At 37.1% G+C, this 22304-nt stretch overlaps 2 protein-coding genes across 4 annotated transcripts in view; one reads left to right on the forward strand and one right to left on the reverse strand.

The window, feature by feature from the left end:
• Positions 1-6241, reverse strand: part of lhfpl3 (LHFPL tetraspan subfamily member 3) — a 40283-nt gene extending 34042 nt beyond the window's left edge. The window contains exon 1 of the mRNA XM_055190642.2: positions 4859-6241. Within this exon, the coding sequence (XP_055046617.1) occupies positions 4859-5285 (427 nt within the window). The 5' untranslated portion in view covers positions 5286-6241. The remainder of the gene's footprint in view (positions 1-4858) is intronic.
• Positions 6242-6382: 141 nt separating this feature from the next.
• Positions 6383-19197, forward strand: orc5 (origin recognition complex, subunit 5). 3 transcript variants are annotated; one of them, XM_055190641.2, is made up of 15 exons: positions 6383-6516; positions 7240-7344; positions 12132-12224; positions 12564-12749; positions 12893-12967; positions 13647-13758; positions 13954-14084; positions 14396-14444; positions 16015-16105; positions 16222-16274; positions 17556-17668; positions 17763-17810; positions 17913-18023; positions 18461-18573; positions 18673-19197. In XM_055190641.2, exons 2-15 carry the CDS (start codon positions 7243-7245, stop codon positions 18716-18718), a joined length of 1323 nt encoding a protein of 440 aa, XP_055046616.1. In that variant the 5' UTR covers positions 6383-6516; positions 7240-7242; the 3' UTR covers positions 18719-19197. The 3 variants fall into 3 exon arrangements, with proteins under 3 accessions (XP_055046616.1, XP_055046615.1, XP_055046614.2); XM_055190640.2 differs by lacking the exon at positions 6383-6516 and adding an exon at positions 6532-6621; XM_055190639.2 differs by lacking the exon at positions 6383-6516 and adding an exon at positions 6739-6762.
• The last annotated feature ends 3107 nt before the right edge of the window (positions 19198-22304 follow it).

The raw sequence follows: 22304 nt of genomic DNA on the forward strand, positions 1-22304 counted from the left end.
TAAGGCATTCTAAGTGGTTGCTACCCTGCAAACATGCCAGTGTGGGGCTCCTGCTTGCTTTTTGAGGGCACAGTGTGGACTTGCCCTCATGAGGCCCACCGCTCATGATGCCTTCGAACGTGTCAATGATGCCCAGGCTCTCTGATATTTCGTGCCAGGGAATGGGAACAACTCACTCACTGATTTTAATCTCCTGTGTGCAACAATAACAATAATCACATGACCCGGATACTTGGTCTATATATGTATATGGAATATGCATAATTGAATACATTTTAAACATTTTTATTTGATATACCTGTTGCTGCTATGATAAAAGACATATTAAATGTTTTTGTGAGTTATTTATATCAGCTCCCACACGCTGTAGTGGAGCAATAATGAAAGTTTGTTCCTATATTTACTTTATTTCCGTCATGAAGGTATCAATGTTTAATTTGAACGCAAAGAAAGTCGCTTCACTGATGCAAAATAATGCGAAACGGACATAAGATGCTTTTCAGCGGACTTAAAGGATGTACAGAATGATCCTCTTTTATATACTCAGAGATGTGAATTCTTTCAATTATCACACGACCTTGGCACTTCTCAAAAATAGTAGGTAACTCGGGCAGGTATTTTGACTGGTGGTCGCAGAAAAACACTGACATTCTGGATTTGGCCGGCAATAAAATCACTGACACTGGTCAATGTTGAAAAAACCTTGAGAAACAAATACCTTCCGAATAGGACTTAATAATAATAATGTCTGAGTTTTGCTCCAACCCTCATAAAACGCACCTGATCCAGCTAACCAAGGTTTTGCTAGGTAGTCTAGAAACTTAATTTCTGTTCATTTTCTGCTTGCCTCCGCAATCATCACTGGACAGCCCGCTTTCTTTTGTACAATTTAAGTTTATGCAGCAGAAAGATGCAGGTGGGTTTCTGTATTTTTTCTTTGATAATAAAACCAAAGGTTCACATAAAGAACAATGAGGATACGAACAACACTGTCCATTTTGGCGCTTTTTCTTTCATAACTGCTGCCTAGCAACATCAGTAAATGGCTGCAGCTTGAAAATATGGCAAAGCTCAAAGTAATAATTTGTTATTTTTTGTTAATTTGTATTATTTTAATATTTATATAGATAATTTGTAGTCCTGTAGTCTGTTTTTTTAACTGTCCACAATAATCATCAAAAATTACTACATCAGATAGCTTAGACAAGTAATAGCCCATCTCTATGCACAATTTGAATTTGTTTTCATGTCTGTAGCAAAAACAAAATGTAGTAGTTAATTGTTTAAAGTGCACCTATTTCCTTGCTAAAAAAAAGTTGTTTTGTGTATTTAGTAAAATACAATGTTTGCGTAGTTTACAATTCAAAAAACACACTATTTTCCACATACCTTACATTTTTGTAGCTCCAGATTTCACTCTCTTTCTGAAACGCACTGATTTTGCACGAAAGTTATCTATTTGTAAAGCGCTGTGTCCCTGAATGGCCAGCTAATCTGTACATTGTGATTGGCCTGAATACATCTAACGTCAGTCGGAAATGTGACGCTCCTTACCATGCTTGAAAGATTCGTTCACAATTCAATGCTAACTGGAGTTAACTTACAGGCTGTGAGTCCGAAGCGGGAGGAATTATGATAATGCCGGTCTTGTCTACATCACCAATCCCAGGAAGTAAACTGTTGCCTACAATCCATGTGTTTGTTGTAGTCCAAGAAAACATTTACATTGGAGACGATAACTTGCGTCATCGTTTACCTTTTGCATATCATTAACATGAACTAATACACACCAAAGGAATTGTAAATCGAACCATTGGTGCTCTTTAAAACCCTGACCATAAGAATAAACAATAATAACAATACATTTATCTTTTATGAATGTGTGTAACATCTCCCTTCCATGCAAACGTATTCCAGTAACTTACAGTTTTTAATTCACAGTGCAATCATTTTTAGATTAAATTCTCTATTAAATTAGCTTTCCCTTGTACCTCTAGTAAATTTCAGATGTTCACTGTGACTTTATTGTTTGTAATTATGAATGCAGCGCTGTCTAAATTCGTCTAACAAATTACAGTCTGATGTAACCCACTCGGGCCACCGGCACTGACTGTATTTCTGCAAGGCGGTGAGGAGCAAACAGTGACAGCATTGCTTTCTCATTACCCACGCTGCATGCTGTTCTGAGGAGACTTTTACTGAATCGATCGATAAGCTATGAGCAAAGCAAATGGGCTTTTTATTGCTAACCACTAATCCTAGCTTCCATCTTATAGTGGCTTTTTAGAAAGTCCAGAAAACAAATTGATCAAAGACTCTTACCTGCATAAAGAACAAAGCATTCTGGGAAAGAAAATTATTTTTTTATGATTTTTCACATCAACTATCAAGGACTGAATCACAGCTTTACCAAGAACTTTCGATATTATTGTGTCATAAAAAGCAGAAAAAGTTTACAAAATATGACAAGTGTGAAAACAGGGCAAATGCTAGCATAATATCTCAAGTCTGTATACTAAGAAATGTACTAATATTGCTAATTGATCATTTTTAATAAGATAGACACAAAGATCCACGTCAAATTATTATACAACAACATCGTCTCATCTAACACTCGATATGGACAACTGTAGAGAGATCATCCAAACTGCTAGCAAATAATACACATCATCTACTTGTCATTTTGGTATAACACACCTGTGACAATAATATGTCCACATTTGTGAATTCGTTTCGAATCCACCTCACCTCCCTTGAGAGCAGGCACAAAAATAGGCAAGCCCTGTCTTCCTTTTCAGTGGAAAAAATTGAATGTTTACAGAGCGCCACACATTTTAACAGATTTCACCATTTCCTCCAGTGGTTCAATCCTATCCGACACCCAAAAACTGTTTGACAGAGCATAGCCTGCGAGGCGCGCACACACACACACACATATATTCAGAGAGGGTGGTCAGTCACTTCTGAAAATACATCAAACTACAAATGGAACCCTGGAGCTTTTTAACATCCAAATACAAAAACCGTCTTTCAGGAATATAAATGAAACGGAAAAGAGAGCAAAATGGAGAACCAAAAAAGTGGACTGCAATAAATAAAGCAAAGCTTTAGATGAGCAAATGCAACTCCCTCATTATTGGTACTTTTCGTACATGCTACCTCACTATTCATGCATGCATTTGAATATTGCACAACATTGCACTAGAAAAAAATTACCAAAGCGTAGGTGTATCATATCAATACTGTATCATAAACAAAGTGGTATGGTCATTTATAAACAAGAGGTTTTATCTATGCATTATATGTGGTTGATGCACCATTGACAAGGCCATTTTTTAAATACATAGGTCTTGGGTGTAAAGGGTGTCCCCATCCTTGCCAAATGTGACAGGGGACAATGCTAATTTAGTTAATTTGTAACTCTGGTAATATTGACATAACAGTGTTATTACACTCTAAAAAGTGAAAAGTTGGATCTACTTAAAAAAATTCTTCAATTGGTAACACCTATTTCATTTAAAGTGTTTTTACTTAAACATGTAAGTTAAAACAACTTAATTTTTTACAGCAAAATCATCAGTGTTAAATGTACACTGCTAGTGTTTATACGAGTACCACCAGACCATCATTGTGGTACCCATATATACACCAGCAATGTACATTTAACACTGGTATTTTGGTTTTGATGGTCATTTTTTAAGTTGATCCAACTTTTACTTTTTACTGTGTATTTTTTAATACTGTCACTTTACAAAATAAAGCATAATAAAAGCATATAAAATCTGTGCCAGTACCATAAATATGTCACTGACATAAATTGTTAAACACATTTGTCTTAGGATTGGGCAATATTTTGAGTATTACATATTAAGAAAATTGTACAGAAACAGAATATATAAAATTATACAATAGTGTAAGTGTACGGAATACTTATGTAAAACGTCTAAATAATTAAAAGTATTAAGTGGTCACTAGGTTTCTTTTTAATGTTTTTTTGCACTAAACGTTTTGAATGTTATATCCGGATAATGTTTGTTAAAATTAGGGCATAAGAAAATCACATTTTTTAACTATCTAAGAGCTAAAGCAAAATTATGATATACAGTATATCAAGCATTGTCAAAATTTGTAAAAAAAAATAGAGATACCTAACTTTAGGCATGTCCCTCCAACCCTGTATCACGAATTAGTACCTATAGTCACGTAAATTTGTGGGTCTTGTGCATGGCACTGGCGCGGTTTTCCGCCTTTTTGCGTGAGCATCCTGTTTTCGAGCCATGGGCGCTTCGGTTTGGGGTTGCATTTGGTGTTTGCGTTGGGATGTCACTTTGAGTGTTGGTTTGTGCCTTATTTTCATGATTTATTTGTTTATATTTTATCATTTTTAAACCATTGTCGCCTGGCATTAGGGTTAGAATTGAGGTTTGGGTAAGGATGTCAGTTTATGTAAATCTAACCCTAAACCGAAGCGACAATGGTAAGAAAATGGGACAAAACAGTTCAGTAACAAATACGCGACAGTGACACGTAAACAGAAATGCGTTAGTATTTCAATAAGTTATTGTAGAAATAAAATGCAAAACGTATTTACTAGCAAAAAAGTACCATGGCAATATTAAAACTTACCCTGCAGTACCATGTACTGTAAATACTATGGTATAACCATACAACTGAACTGAGCACCAGGTTATATATCTGAGTACCATGAAAATAACATTCATCACCTCCATGGTACCAGTACAGTTGTTTCTTATAAAAGTGTTCAGTAAAAATGTCAGATATGCTGTTTGTGTGTTTGCATGGGTGTTTCTCATTTCCAGCCCTGTCTAATACACTTCTGGTTAAGTCACACACTCACCTGCTGCCAGCTGCATCCACCCACAGATCTTATACACAGTGGCTGTGCTGCAGAAGAAGAAGAGGGCGAAGCAGCCGATGCAGGACAGCACCAGCACCATGGACATCCCGATGAAGAACGACGCTGCTTTGAAGGCTCCTGATGGGATGGAGCTGAACTCGGTGAAGCTTCCCTGGCACTTCAGGTCCCGGGACGTTCCGCTCCCTATGCAGTAGTGAAAGAGGCCAAAATAGCCGGCCTGCGGCGTGTCCACGCCGTCCCCGATCCAGTAGGGCTGAACGAAACATACCACATTGACAATGGCGAAGAGGATGGTAAAGATGGCCCACAAGACCCCAATAGCGCGAGAATTCCTCACGTAGTTGGTCTGGTAGATCTTGGCTGCCTCCGTGGCTGGGAGCATTGTTGCAGGTGCCCCAGGAATCATAGATAGGTTATGAACTCAATGAAGCAAGCTTGGACTCAAACTTCCCAATTCAATCTGGAATATGTCCACTATGGATTCAGATACAACCTTTGTGGATTCAAGCTGGACCTATTTGGCTTCAGTTTGGACTCAAGTCCTCTCTAGGTGTTGCCGGGAGGGGGCACGTAAACTTAACCACAGACAGACCAGCTCACAGATGTCTTGACAGACTAAGCAATTTCAGTGCCAGATGTCACAGTGATTCGTTCAGCGTGGATGAGGGAATGTGTCGGTGACTCCAATGATGTTCTCTTCCAGTTCTCCTTTGATTCAGTCACTATGCATCCGCATCATTCATCCCACCAATCTTATTAAGGTGAATAATCACACTTGGTGACAGCAAAATAATTACTCAGCTCATGTGAAGACACAGCTCATATGTCCAAAACCCACTCCAATGCATCAGAAACACAAATCCTAAAGGTAATGTCACTATGAATACTTAATGATCACCCGATTAAATGAATCATCGAAGGGTTAGCAGGTTAGTATTTGTGATTAACCAAACCTTATGAGACTGAATGCATTTATATATCATAAATAAACACATCTACCTTATACAGTCCAGACGGCTGTTTCCACGAGGTTATTATGAGATCTAAAGGATTTTAGGCGATCAAAAGAAATCCCTGACATTGAGATGACGACACCTGGACTGCATCGTGTTTTGCGTGTCCATTCCTCCCAGATTCACATCCACGGACAGATGCAATACGCAAATATCTCTCTCCTCTCGGTTATTGTCTTAACTGCGCACTCCATCCGATTTAATCCCGCACGCGCATCTCAACAAGATGCGTTACATATGTGCACGGCGATGTCGACAGAATGAATAAACGCTGGGATGAGATTCATGCCTTGCGTTGATCGCAGGGATGGAGAGCGCAGATTTCTGGCACACCCGAATATTCTCTATGCGTCTGTCACTCCTGTCCGCATAGCGCAAGTAAAATGCGATGGCCTGATTGCAGAATCTGTCAATTCTCTAAAATTATTTATACATTTTTATTTGTATAATTAAAAGTGCGAGAATGAAATGATATATGCCTGGTTTAACATTTAAAAATCAAATTCAAGCGCATTCGTCTTTAGAGAACTACAAATCCCAAAACCCCGTATGTGTGTGACGTAAACGCGTGACGCGGCTACGTTGCTGCGCAGCGCGGGAAAGTGATGTGACGCTTATCTAGGCGTGAGTAACAAATGTTAATGTTTACATCAATAATTAAACATAACTCCACCACACAAACATATTTTTAACATTAGCTGGTACAGAATACTGTGTTCTATGTTTCAGGTTTTGATTAAAAGCTATTTAAATACTATGTTTTGGGAAGCGGTCTGCTAGGCAGTACACGTGGAGTATGGGCTGTTCATACAGGAAGCGCTGTTGGTATGCGCGTTGTTTTAAATGTTATGTACACACAGTATGCGTCAGGTCTGCTTTGCGGCTATTAATCTTGTATCTCGCATCATTGCTGTTGCGTTTTTAAATTTTTAATACTCCACTCCAGGTCCAACGTTAAGTTAAACAGTGTGTTCTGCTCCGTCTGCCTGTTTGTTTGTGAATGCAAATACGCATCCTGTGTAAACAACACCAGGGTTAGAAAGTAGTACCACCAAGAGTGACAAAATGTCCCGGGCAACCCCTTATGAACATTTTTATTATAGTAAAAGTGAAATAAACAACCTTGTTTTTGGTGAATTTATGGTTACTATTTGTATTACCACAGTTTTACTACTAAAACATGGTAAAGCTGACAGTGCTAATATGGTTTTTCTGCAAATACAATGGTTAAACTTTGGTCCTTGTGGTAAAACCATGTTTATTGACTGCCACTCTTAGACGAGATCTCATAAAATTGTGTTTATTAATGACATGCTAACACAGCTTCATATGTTTGACTATATTTAGGAAATGCAGTGCCCTGGTTATCCCGAGGACACTGTGCGCTCTCTGGCTGAAAGACTGCCATGCAGAGAGGCACAGGTGACCATGCTGTTGTCCCTCATGGGAGAGGTAAGTTGCCAAAAGTTGTGCATATGTAAACATGTGTCTGTTTAAAATGACTAAACACATACATTGACCTTTCAAAACACTTATGCCACTTTGCGTTAATGTCATTTAATGACAAACTATCAAATCGAGGCACTTGTTTTTTTTTTTATAAGGACTGGCTTTCTTTTAGTTGCGAAGAATTTAAAGGAAAGTCAGGTTGTTAGGTGGTACATTTTAAAACAGTAATTCTAATGTTTAAAATATTATTTGGACATTTTGTGATAAACTGACCATATACATCAGTTAAAAATGACTTTGAGAAAGTTGGTTTAAAGTAAATTGCACAAAAATTTCAGAAAAGTTTTTTATAATTTGTTTGCAGATACTAGGGCTGTGCAAAAAATTGCCCGCGACTCTCATGCGCGCCTCATCAGCAAAGCCGGTTCGGTGATTAGAAGTAAATCGCCATCAGCTGCTTTCAGATGGAGTGGCATTTACTACACAGGACCAGGTTCGTAAGGCTAAGTAGATCGTAAAAACGATCGTACGAATCATCTTAGAATTACGCACCGTTTCCCAAAAGCTTCGTAGCTTAAGTAGCACTTGAAAATCATCGTAGATCTACGAGTGCTCTGGAGTAATCGTTAATTCATAAGTGCATCGTAAGACAACTGAGTTACAAGGTCACCTGCAGGACAACCAGCAAATTGCACTCCTGCAATAACGATGATGTAATGTTTTAAATGTATATTTATTTATTGGGGTTTTCTTTGTTTATTTGTTCAAATTACTTAAATAAAATATATTTAAAATTCAAATAAGAAATAAAATTTAAATGACTAAACATAAATTAATAAAAAAGGAAAACGTATTTGGTACAATTTTGGAAAAAGTTGGTACCAGCAAATTGATAAATGGTTCCTACCAATTGCTGCTATAATTCATCTAGGCTACAGTAAAAAATTTTTTTGAAGGGTATGGCATCTGATTAAAGAAACCAAATAAATATTTACGGTACAATGCCTTGATCCATATAATAATAAATAAACATAGATAATAAACAACAAATAATAATATAATATAATAAAGCAGTGGACCCCAAGAGGCAGTGGGTTGCCAGTGCATTTTATAGCAGCTAAGGGGCGTTGTTAGGCACGACGCGAAGCGGAGTGCCTAAGCCACCTTGGCTGTTATAAAATGCACTGGTAACCCAACGCTTCGAGGGGTTTATTGCGTTTATAAAACGGTTACTTCATAATATGCATAACGTTAGCGGGGTTTTATAAAATAAAACACAAATAAGTTGTAATTATATTAGTATAAATATTACTCTTCCGCCAAACAAAGTAGTTCCTCAGAATCAAGTGTGACTGAAACAGAGCGCAGTTCCCAACCAACAGAGATGCAGCAAAGACACAATGAAAATATGATTTAAGACTGTGGTGTTTATTTTTATAAATCAACATTCATCTAATTTATACATTAACATTTATATCGTGCAACTGTTGAAGTGATGATCAAATATGCTTGGAAGCATGCTTAACTTTTTCCCCGTCAGCGTTTTTTTAAGTTGCCACCCAGTTTTAGTTGAATGTCTTACAGAAAAATTATCTTCTTTAAATAAACATAATAAAAATAAAATATCAAATGAAAGAACAGTCCATCCGCTTTCCAACAACATCAAAAAACGTTTCATCCTACCTTAATTTGTTCTCTTATCAGTTATCACCTCTCAAATTTTCAGCTAAATGCGGAGATAATTCCATTTTTGTGAAGAACTTTGTAGAGATCAGATCCAGAGCCTGATCAAAACACACGTCACACTAAATCCACCACAACGCTGTTGTGTCGAGTGAATGCCTCAGTGTTTAAGTTGGGTAAGATTGCCATCTTGTGGATAATAGCGGAAATATCAATAAGACAAAAAAAACTTCAGAGAATGTTTTCTCTTTATTGACGAAATGTTTTATTTATTGACATTTATCTGGATTTCGCCATAATTGTGCAAATGTAGAAAAATTAAAAAATGATTAAAGACTGTGGTGTTTATTTTCAAAAATCAGTACACAGCAACAGTGGCACAATGATACTTGTGATGCGGTCTGAACCGTGGGTTTACCGGGGTATTTTATCACGGCTTAGAACGCGTTTCAACCAATCAGAATGAAGAACCAGAACGAGCCGTTTTATAAACTATAATATAAAATGCATAAGGCATTTTGCAGTGGGACGAGTCCTAAATAAATACGGAAAAGAATATTTCATTATGAACAATTTTAAAACATTTAAAAAGTCATTGAACAATAATAAAAATATTATAAAAAATATTAGTGCACATCGGCTGAAGATGATTAGCCTAAACAAGCTTCTGCTACAAATTCGAGTCATTCTATTGGTGACATTTCAGCACTTGACAAACGGATAGCGACTCGTAAGTAGCACTTAAAACCCAGCTGCGAGAGATCGTTATACGTGCATCTTTGGGAGACGCACGTAAATGAACAACAAATGTTCGTAAAGTAGCTCGTAGAAAGCGCTCTTAATTGCTAAGTTCAATCATTATTGGGAAACCCAGCCCAGAGCCGTAGTTCACAGAGAAGCTAGGCAAAATCGCATATATTATCAGAGTCGATTTTACTCTGTGTAGTAAATGCCGCTCCATCTGAAAGCAGCTGATGGCGATTTACTTCAAATCACTGAACTGGCAATAACAATCGATGCTTTACATGCTATTTATTTAAAATTATACAACAGTTCTTTCTGGTTCTCGAATCTGATTGGCTAAGAGCTATGCGATATTGGACTGATAACGGCACTGTAACCGCTTCACCTTTCGTATCATTCCGCCACCTAGTGAATGGAGGTCCTAAACAGGCTCATCTCTGAATGGAAAAACACAGACGCGCTGTATTTAAACACTCTCCGTGTGTCTCATTAGTTTACTAGCTCATAAATCAGTCTGTGAATACCCAATCGGAAGTTATTATTCCATCAAAGATCAGCGCTTTTGGATGTTACGTTAAACTTAATGGGATTAATGTCTTGTCACATTGTGTGGACACTTGGAAAGAAGAATGTAAACACTCGGTTTTTCTTCTGGAGCTATATCTCTTATCAGAACGCGAAAACACCGTGGAGCTGCAGGTAAGCACCGCAGCTTTTAAATGTGGGCATTGATCATTTATTTAATCGCGACGTGACTATTAAAACATATTATGAGAATATCGCCACTGGTATATTTATAAGCAGCATGCAAAAACATCTCTCTGACACTTATAAAAAACCGTTTTATATAGTACTGACAAGAACAAAGTTAATAATAATCGAGTGCTCGTATCGCGTTAAGAGTAAATGGGAAACCAATAGTAACATTATATAAGTATAGTTTTATTAACTTTTACCTCGTGCCAAAACAATAACAACACAAAAGACACTAAATATGAATAAGAAAACAAGTAATAGTTTTATCATGACACCAAATACTGCTGATTTGATCTCATTTTGACCATTAAAAAACAAACAAGGCGAATATCAGAGCCAGGGAATCCCTGTCAGAGATGTAGCCCAGTGAAGGGCGGTGGTCAGAGGGGCGAGTGAACACTGACGTCCGCTCATGCTTTGGTTCTCATACGTACCGAATCTCACTAAGAAAATGTTCAAACAGGCGCTATCTTTACTAATCGACTGTAGATTTAAATATAATACATATATATTCTCAACTGAACTAATCTTAAAACTACACTTTGTGACCAAGAAACGTTAATATCAAGAAACGCCTATCCGTCCATTGAGTTATTATGAGATTCAAAGCAGACGAAAGTGTTACCTGTCATTCTGGCAGCCCTCAAATCCGTGGCGGAAGAAGTAGTTCTCAAACAAAGAGGCTTTTAAAATAACTCCGTTGTTGTTTTCTAGTTTTCGTTATTCAAACGTTTGCCGTCGAACTGTTGTATAAAAGCAATATCGCTCTCGGAGTCGTGTTATATAGCTCTTTTTCATCACGGCTGTGATTGCCTCCGGCCTAATCACAGCCGTGATGAGAGAGAGCTTTATTACACGGCTCTCTGGAATGCTTGATTCTGATTGGTCAGTTGAGACATTTGCAGGTTCGTTCTTTTCAAATAATAACCGCTCCAAAGTAATAACGCATAGCCGGACTACTTGTAAGTTTAAAATCCCTCCGCGCCAACAAAGATTACTGTTTGGCGCCTTCTTGTGACAAACACTGGACAACCACAATTAAGAATGGAAAATATTGACATTCATTTTAACATGTACGGAAAAAACAAAACATTTAAACAGTGGATAGACGAACGAACAACGACAAGACACAGAGAGCTTACTGAGACTGAACTTGACAAAATAGAACATGACAGCTACGAAGCCAACACCAAAAAACAGAATGGGCATTAAAACTTCTCAAAGACTGGCTAAAACTGAAAAAAATGGAGACAGACAAGTATGAAGCAGAGGATCTTAATAATTACGATCATTTTATGCATTTGTGCAAAGTTTCGCGGAAGGATAAAAATGTTAATTTAAAAAAAATGTTTCAAATTCATATTCATGTCCATTCATCCATTTTTTTCTTATGTGGCAAGTAGCCGTGTAATAAGCGGGATAATGTAGAGGCAGCCGGTAGTTATTGGGAAATAAGCCCAGACAGTGTGATCAGGATCTTGTATCACACTGAAGGGGCTTATCCCTTACATATCACATATCACACTCCTACTCGAGCGATATTGCTTAAGTGTTAGACACTAATTTGTTGTTTAATCAAAACAATGCACCTTCTTGTCTGTCAACAGCCAGAACAGTACAGTTATCCATCGATCTTCATTTACGGCCATAGATCAACAGGGAAGAGCCATGTGGTGCTTTCCATCATGAAGGACCTGGAGGTAAAATCATAAGATCACGGGTGTTGTAGTTTAGCGTTTATATATCCAGAGCCTCATAATATCAAACCTGTCTAAAAGAGGTTTCCACATTCATAATCTTGTGTGTGTTTATTTTTAAATAAATCCTTATTTGTTTATGGGAAATTGGCTAAAATGTCATAAAACTGGGGCCCCCCACCATGCATGTAAACGCATTAAAACAGGTTTCTATAATAAGCTGATTTTTGATATTTATCGCTTATTCTGTGCGTGTAAACATCAACAGTCCAAGTAATAGGTGTAGAGAAAGGTGCCTGATGTTTAATGTAGTTTTGTGATGTTGTTTGTATTTTTGTGCAGCTGCCTCACGCTTTTGTGGACTGTGTGGAGTTTGTGTCTCCCGGGCTCCTGTTTCACCGGGTGTTGTCGGTCTTTTTCGGTTCAGATGCTGCAGCGTTGTTGCCTCGCTCCCCATCGTTGTCAGACTTTGTCAGACTTTACAAACAGATGAGCTCCAAGACACCTGCCACTCAGACACGCTATATAGTGAGTTCATTATTGTATACTGCTGTATAAAATGGTGATTGTATGTGTTGGGTTAAAAGTTAAAAATAACATCATCACTTTTTGTAAAGAAATAATGTAATTACAAATGTCTGTGTTGATCTGTAGTGTTTGTATTTCTGCAGATTATGGATCGAGCTGAACGCATGAGGGATATGGATTTCAGCCTGCTTCCTGCTCTCCTGCGCTTACAGGAACTGGTACAAACTCAATTTCACTAATGTTTTATGGCATCAGTAGGCATAGGGTTACAGCAGGTCGGTTAAAAGCTCTGCGCTTTACGTAGGCCCATATCTGAGAGAAGGAACAGTATGAGCTCTGTAAACAACATTAAAGGTGCAATTTGGGACTTTTAGCGGTATCAAGTGGTGAGATTGTGAATTGCAACCAAAAGCTCTGTCTATAGCTCACCCTCCCTTTCGAAACACATAGAGAAGCTACGATAGCAGCCAGAGGACAAAGACATCATTGTCTGAGACAACATCGTGACAAACACTCTCTATACAACAGTTTGTCCATTTAGGGCTACTGTAGAAACGTGACGACAACATCCATGTATTGTAAGGGGACCTGCGGTGTATGTAAATAAAAACATTATTCTAAGGTAATAAAAACAATACAGTTCATTATGTAAGGTCTTTATACACCACTGAAAATATAGTTATGTATATTATATTGCATTTATGTCAACAGATCCTTCTAAAAGTTCCCCATTGCTAAAACGTAATGTTTTTTGATGTATTTCAACATAAGGATTCTCTATATATTCCAGTTTTTGATGTGTTTGAAGGTTCTACCTGTTAATAGTTATTGTGTAACAATAGGGTATATAAGCTCCTGTACATAGACTTCATCATTTATATTTACACTCTGTGTCAGGTCAGTGATAACGTGACTGTTATCCTACTCAGCCCAATTGTCTGGGAGAAGTTTCGTCCCACCACTGGATGCTTTGAACCTCTGCTTTATAATTTCCCAGATTATAATAAAGGTATGTCACGATGAGGGATGTGTTTTTCAATGAATCAATGTTTGTGAATCAATGGACTAAATAGATCTTATATGTTCATTATTTTACTATATCGACAGTTATTGTATATTTCTATGTGTTTACGGTGAATGTATATTAGAAATTGGTGATAACTGATTCTGTCAAGATGAAAAACAGTTTAGTTTGGTTCCTCAGCGGAGCTTGCACAGATTTTATCTCGGGATCATCACCCTTCTTACACACCCGAGCTCTATGCCTCCTACATCAACATCCTGCTGGGGGTCTTCTTCTCTGTGTGCAGGGATCTAAGGGAGCTCAAGCACCTGGTGAGATCATGCATGCCTATAATAGACTAGATTAATCCAGGACTAGGCCTTAGGTATATTAAGACATTTAAGTAGCTTGAGATAAAAAATTGGCATGGATAAATGTTAAGATATGTCAGTGCAAGGTGTTTTTAAATTGAGGCAGCTCAAACATGCATTTTAGTTTGGGACTAGGATAAGGCCTGTCTGGGAAAGTTTCGTAGTCTGATATTGGTTTGTAGCACTCATAAACCAAGGTATAACTATTTTATAGCCTTTTGAAGGATATGGTCTGCTAAATGCACAATTTTCTTTGATTTTTATTGAAACAGGCTGCCCTGAATTTCCCAAAGTTTTGTGAGCCCCTGGAAAAAGGAGAAGGTAACACATTTCAGCTCAGGACTAGGGGTGCACCGTTTAATGCCGATATACGCTAATAATACCTGGCCGATAACTATTCTGAATCGCACAGCGGATATTATTCGCAGCTATTTCATGTACTACGGCTTTTGATCAGTAAGTCCTTATCGAACTGAAATCACTGTTAGTTTGAGTCGTTTATAACATGCATTTGAAAAAGAAACACTCTTCAAACATATATCATTATACATACATATTCTTTATTATCATGAAAATACCTGAAAAGGTTTGAAGAACGGCAATATAAATATATCCTTAAGTCATTTCCTGGAGCTGCGTGTCATAGCCATAGATATGTATAAAGGCTAGATGTCTTAAGGCGAAATCTCTAACGTCATCACCTGGCGGCCATCTTAGCTCAGACATCTCGCTCACTCGTAGCACTGAGTGCAGGTACTTTTAAATGACCATAACTTGTTCAATTTTCTACCAATTTTCAAACGGTTTGTTTTTTTACAAACGTTATTAACGTGGGTATAATTCTGTATGCTTTAACATGTTTCATGAATTTTGTATTTATTTTTAGTATAAGTATGCAGTGTCATAGGTACATCTTTGACGTTTGTAACAAGCCAAACCGTTTGAAAATCGGTAAAAAATTAAGCAAGTTATGGTCATTTAAAAGTAGCTGCATCATTAAAACTCAATGCTACGAGTGAGCGAGCGCCCTGTGGTAAGATGGCCACCAAATGCGGACGTTGCACTCAATTGGCCAGCAGCGTGGGCGAGACATCTAGCCTTTATACATATCCATAGATATATACACTAGATGTCGCCTTGGGGCTCTGAGCATGCGTCAAAAGCGCCGCCATCTTAGAACAGGGGTCTTGTAATAGGAAGTATCTTGGTAAAGCTGCTATCTCCGCCTGTACTTCGAATTCATGGACGATGCCGGACGTTTGTGCTGCGTATGGATGTTAGGGCTACTAGCACTATGCATTACAGTTAGAAAAAGTAAATTTTCATAAAATCAAAACTTAAATTTTTTCCTGGACTAAATGCTAAATACATGTCTGACTGTTGAAACGAACCAAAAGAAAACTAAGAAAATTGCGTTCATGACGATTTATGGTGATTTTATTTCTTTTACACCATTGCCTACAATGACGCTGATGCGGGGTTCCCCTGTTTCAAGATGGCGGCTCTAGTTGACGCATTCGGTCCAATGAACTGCCGTAGCCAAGGCGGCATCTAGTGTACATATCTATGATACATATCTATGGTCATAGCCGGGTGTGTATGGTTCTTCATCTGCAGCACACATTGAGTTTCTCCACAAGAGCGCCCTCTGGCTTTAGGATGTAGCAGCATTTCACCGTAATTCATTGAGAAACATAGCAAGCATCATCTGCCAATATCGGTGCACCCCTACTCAGGACAGTACTTGGTCATTTAAAGTAATGGTCCATTATTTCTTTGTTTGCATTTAATGTATAGTTTTATATAATTTTTGGGTAAACTATCTAACTTTTCCATATTTTAAACAATGTCATTACGTTTTTAAAAAGAAAATATTTTTTCTTGTCTTCAGCTAAAGAAAGCGATATTCACAAGTTATGGAGAAAAATTGAGCCCCATCTGCAAAGAGCCATGCAGACGGTTTACCTCCGAGAGGTGTCCAGGTCTGTTTGTGATGTGTGATTCTTTGTTCACAGCTGTGACTGCATGAGCTCTCTCATGGGCAATGTGTCATCTTAATTATTGTGTGTTTGTGTGTGTGTGTGATTACTGCAATCAGCATGCAATGGAAGGAGCAGCAGATGGACGAGAAGGAGACCACAACCCCCAGAGGTACACACATATACACACTCGTCTGCGAATTCAGACGGGACGGTCGCACACTCACAGGCCATCTGCTGGAGTTGAGTAGCATTGCCAGGATGTGATAGATAAACTGATCCAAAGCTTTTCTAGGACAGAGTGCCAGGACTTCTACTTATAGACGGTTTCAGCAGTAACAACATAAACAAACGGCTTTCGTGGAACACACGTAACTTCTGGTAAACTCCACTAAGAATAGTCAATAACAACAAAGTCCTTTAAGAGTAGTTTCAGGGTTCCCACGGGTCCTTGAAATCCTTGAAAGTTTGTGAATCTGTGGGGGGGGGATTCAAGGCCTGGGAATTTTCGAAAATATACATACATCGATACAGGTCATTGAAAGAGCTTGAATCTATTTTATGCAAGAAGTTTTCTGGGGAAAAATCCATATTATTTCCTGTGTAGTGTAGGATAATATAAAAATTCTAAACTTAAGCACACATGCTAAACTGTTCGCTTTAAATGCTTATATCTTCTGTATGTGAATGTTGATTCATACCAAAATGCTTATTTGCATATTTGTGTTTCACACATGAAAAGTCTCGGGTTATGTATTTAACTGTTGTTCCCTAAGAAGGAAATGAGACGCTGCGTCTCCCTTGCCATATTTCCTGCGTTCTTGTAAGCCGTCTTTGGCAATATTTCAGATAGCGATATACTTCCTGGCTCCCATGTCACCCTGTCTTTATCCTTAAGCCTCACCATTGGTTAAATTTGATATACACATTCAGATGCACTTACCCCTGGAGGCGTCCCCAAAGTGTGACCGCAGTGACGCAGCGTGAGTTCCCTCGAAAGGGAACTGTAACAATGTATCTTAAAAGGTAACACAATGTAACCTTGCTCTCACTTAGAATGTGTCCCCACATTTAGTCCTTGAATTTGAGGGTATTGGACCTGAAAGGTCCTTGAATTTAAAGTTAACTAAGGTGTGGGAACCCTGTGTATTGTTACAGAACTTATGGTGAAGAGATGTGTATTATTAGTTAATGCATACAAAATACCCTACATTTGCATTGAATGTTGTTCCCAAGCATTAAATACACACTTATTATAGACAATTGGAAGGAGACTTGTTTACTTGAGGCACCGTGCATCAATACCACTTACATTGCAATGTCTTGGCAACTACTCACAACGTCCTAACATTGTGGTATCAAGTATTTATTCACTATATTAATCAATTTGTTCACAATGTAGCATGCATTTCTCTTGTATTAGCCAATGAGATGACTTTTCCTTTCCTTGTAGGTTTATCAGCCCATGGTCACATAGAGCTGCCATATTACTCTAAGTTTCTTCTGATTGCTGCATACCTGGCATCTTTTAACCCCGCCCGCACAGACCGACGCTTCTTTTTGAAGGTTTGACCTTTTCTATCCTTTTCAGTCCACAGGAAAACAGCATGCAAACATCTCCGTCTTACCACTGATGAGTGTTTATTTCTGTTTTTCACAGAGTCACGGGAAAATAAAAAAGACAAATTTCTTGAAGAAACATGAAAAGGTGAAGAGTTGCTTCTGTCATTCACCGTTCATGGCGTTTCCTCCTGCTGCTTTGTTTATTATGTCTTGTTCTGATTTCTCCATTATTGTCTCTATCCTGCAGACTAGTAACCATCTGTTGGGACCGAAGCCTTTTCCACTCGACAGACTGATGGCCATATTTTACAGCGTGGTTGATAGCAGAGTTGCACCTACTGCCTGTATTTTCTCCCAGGTAATTTTTAATCAATCAAATAATACAATTTCGCAAATAAATACACTTGAGATAATAACATCCTGTACCATTATTGTTGATTAGTGCAGAGAAGTGTGATTTATATGCACTGGGAGGACAAACAAGTATTGGAATCAATTTGGACACCGGGTGGCAGTGTTTCATCCTTTTTATTTGCTTCATAAATGATTTATTATCTCAAAGTATTGTAATTAATTTTCCTGGTTAAATGATAATAATTAATTTGCCTGTTTTCTACAGTGATAAAAACCAAAATCTTTTTTAATCTTGGAAATTTTAATCTATTGTGTGAACATTTAAATTATTTATTTGTTTGTTCTTTGACTGTTTGTGCACACTACAACCAGTCAGTGTCATTTTTATAACTCCAAAAAGTTTAAATTAAAATGTTTATATCTCTGTCCGCTGTGTTGCAGATTGCGTCTCTAGTTACTCTGCAGCTACTCACTCAGGTGGGACATGATGACCAGCTGGACGCGCCCAAATACAAATGTGCCGTTTCAATGGACTTCATTCTCTCCATCTCCAGGTATATGTGACTATTTAATTAAAGTAACCATTACCGATAGATCTAATATCTTTAAATCTTTAGCTGGTTTGTTAATAATGTACGTTTTCTTCGTTCTAGAACTGTAAACTTTGATGTGGTGAAGTATTTGTATGACTTCCTGTGAGCCTGTTGCTGTGGATGTAAGGCTGACATCTGATTGGACAAAGCACTTGAATGTACAGCGAAGAAATAAGGCTACAGGAAGCTGAGCTGTACACGTCCTGCATTTTAAGACCAGTCAGATGGCACCAAAATGACTTTTCTCGTGTTGATGTTCGGCAATGTTTTGCAGTCACTACCGGATGATGGCCTGATGAAAGGCATGACATTGCTTCCGAACCTTAAACCATATCATCACATAGTTCAAGCTCTTAATTTGAATGTTATATCCACATTGAAATATGTTTTGTGTTATTTAGATCTTGTTTAACACCAAGGTCTTTGTGAAGTGACCTTTTAATCTTAGCAAAGCAACCCTGAATAGCATTTACCCTCTTGGTGGCAAAGAAATGTCAAACAAAACTCAAAACGGCTATTAAATAAGAGAAAATGAATTGTTTGTTCACTGAAGTGCATATGATTAAAATTGAGGTTTTGTTGTTATTCAGGATTGCGGTCTTTTAAATCAGCTTTTGATAGCCAGCTTGTGCGATTCGCGTCTGACTCACAAGGTCTCTATGGTAATAGATTGCGGTTGTCATGGAAACTGTGCAGACCGTAGTTTAAAAGGCTCCAAAACGTGACTCATGTATTTCACAAAATGATGTAGTTGGAAACAAAGAAAGAGGCTTGAATTGCAGTAATTTTTGCATAGAGACGAAACCACTGTCTATATTTTTAATATACAAGTGCTTAATCAGTTCATTAACAAGCAAGTAGATCTTGTAGTCCTGCATTACATTAAAAGGAACCTTAATAATGTGTTATTTCTTCAACGAAACTGTTGAAATGCTTGCAAGAGCAAAATCTAAAATATTTGCACTCATGCACTGTGCAATTATGGTGCAGTTTCCTGGACAGGGCTTATCCTAGTCTCAGACTAAAATGCTAGTTTGAACTGCTTTATTTTAAAAACACCTTGCGCTGACTTACTTGAACATGTGTCTTTAATGTTTAATATTAATGGGCATTTTATATATATATATATATATATATATATATATATATATATATATATATATATATATATATCTTCAGAATTTAGTTAAGTAAGGGATAATGTCCAGGCAGCAGGTTGTTATCGCAGAAATAAGCCCTGACAGTGTGATCAGTTGAAGGGGGTCTGCTGCCTGTACATTATCCTGCTTATTTAGTAGGTAAGGAGCATTAAAAAAATATTTGAAATATTTGATTTGCTAATAAACAAATGCAGACCCACCGTGAGGATAACCCATTTACTTTCAGTTTTAAGATAAGACAGGACTTTCAAATGTCAGGATCACACTATTTGGTTAAGAGTCAATGATGTGACGTTAATTATTTTGTATTCGTATGACACAAAATATCATTTGTCAAAGATCATTTAGAAAACAGAGCTGTTTTCAGCAAGGACAAATATTACGAAAAACACATTAAAATTTATATTTAGAAATAACTAATAAAACGATATTTTAAAATATTTTTTTCTTTTGATGATGATTATGCTTACATGCCATCAAGGTGGATAAAATATTTAATATTTCTCATTCTTTGGCGCAATTGGCAGTTACACCATTTGACAGTTCCATTCAGTCTTAACTCTAATAAAAAAATATTACATAAATCCACTATGTGCATTGAAAGAAACATGATGCATGCTTTTAAAACAAGTTTTTAAAAAATATTTTTGAATTTCTGATTTTGCCAAACCGTTTTTGTCACTGACCCTTATTCACTTGTAAATAAAATGCCGGACATGTTAATAAAAGATTTATATTTAGTTTTGTTTAATATTAAACCGTACCTGTCGAAATAATTTGCAGCATCTGGGCGTGTGTTATTAGTTTTGAGCGATAGTTATCTGAAAAGAACAAACCTTGGAATGTCGCAACTGGCTAATCAGAATCAAGCATTTTGGAGAGCCGTGTAATAATGCAAGTTAATATAACCACCAAAACTATCAGTATCAGCAGATGAATAATCGGCTGTCGGTGAAAAAAATTATGTCGGTGCATCTCAAATAATATGTATATGTCTTTGAAATATAAATGTATGACTTTGTATTATTGTAGCCGAATGATATTTTTGTAAGCAGTGTCCTGAAATGTAACATATTTGATAATATGGTTGAACCTCATTGTAAAATGTTAACAAACAATTTTTCTCATTTTTAATAATTAAGCATGCAGTTCTTTGATCTTGTGTTATTTCAAACTCCATGTCAGATTTTGTGCCACAATGCAACTGTTCAAGTGAATTCAAAAAGCTTGGTCAAAAACACAAGGGAAAGAGTTATTATTTTTTTAATATGCAAGTGCTCAAGCAGTACATAAATATACAAGTAAATCTTGTAGTCCTGCAATACATCAGAAGGCACCTTTATAATTTGTCTATGTCTTCAAAGAAACTTTTGAAAAGCTTTGCAAAAGCACAACCTGACACATTTGCACTCATACAGTGGGGAGAATACATTATAAGATGAAAGTGTTGAATATATGGAACTCTGGACCACGAAACCAGTCAATTGTGAAACTGAGATTTATACATTTATTCAAATAAGCTTTCCATTGATGTATAGTTTAGGATATGACAACATTTGGCCGAGATACAACTATTCGAAAATCTGGAATAGCTGCAGTCTAAATATTGAGAAAATCACCTTTAAAGTTGTCCAAATGAAGTCTATAGCAACACACATTACTAATGATAAATGCATTTTTTTTCTATATATTTACGGTAGGGAATTATATTCATGGAACATGATCTTTACTGAATATCCTAATAACTATTGCTACAAATATGTGCTACTTATGACTGGTTATGTGGTTCAGAGTCACATGACTTTATTAGCTAGTTGACATGATATTTTTGTAATGAGCGTCCTGAAATGCAACACATTTAAAACGATCAGTAATGATGCAGACTATGGTTGTTTATGTAACAAACAATACTTTTTTACAGCATTTATTACTTTAGGGTTATTTAGATGTTGTACTTTAACATTATTTAAAGGAACAGTATGTAAGAAATTTATATCAATTAATCATAAAATGGCCCTGATATGTCACTAGACATTGAGAAATCATTTTCATTTCAAATACTTATATCACTGACAACAGTTGTCTGGCCAGGATATTTGCAGCCCTCAACTGATGTTTATGTTGTCATTTTGTGTATTGGCCACCAGTTGTGTGATTGCAGTACCAGTTTTAGCCACAAGTTTTGTGATTGCAATACCAGTTTTGGTCAAAATCCTACATACTGTTCCTTTAATGCATAATAAACTAAAACAGTGTTCTTCAACCCTGGTCCTGGAGGACCCCCTTCCAGAAAGTTTTAGATGTCTCCTTATTTAAAACACCTGAACCAACTCATCAGCCTCTTTCCAGAATGTCTCCCTAACAAGCTGATAAGTTAAAACAGGTGTGTTGATTAAGGAGACATCTAAAACATTCTGGAAGGGGGTCCTCCAGGACCAGGGTTGAAGAACACTGAACTAAAATGAAAAAAAAAACAGTAGTATATTTATAAAATGCCCCATTATTAACCAAATGCAAAACATTAACGCTCAT

Source organism: Misgurnus anguillicaudatus, chromosome 1 (genome assembly GCF_027580225.2).
Source record: "Misgurnus anguillicaudatus chromosome 1, ASM2758022v2, whole genome shotgun sequence".
NCBI classification, from domain to species: Eukaryota; Metazoa; Chordata; class Actinopteri; order Cypriniformes; family Cobitidae; genus Misgurnus; species Misgurnus anguillicaudatus.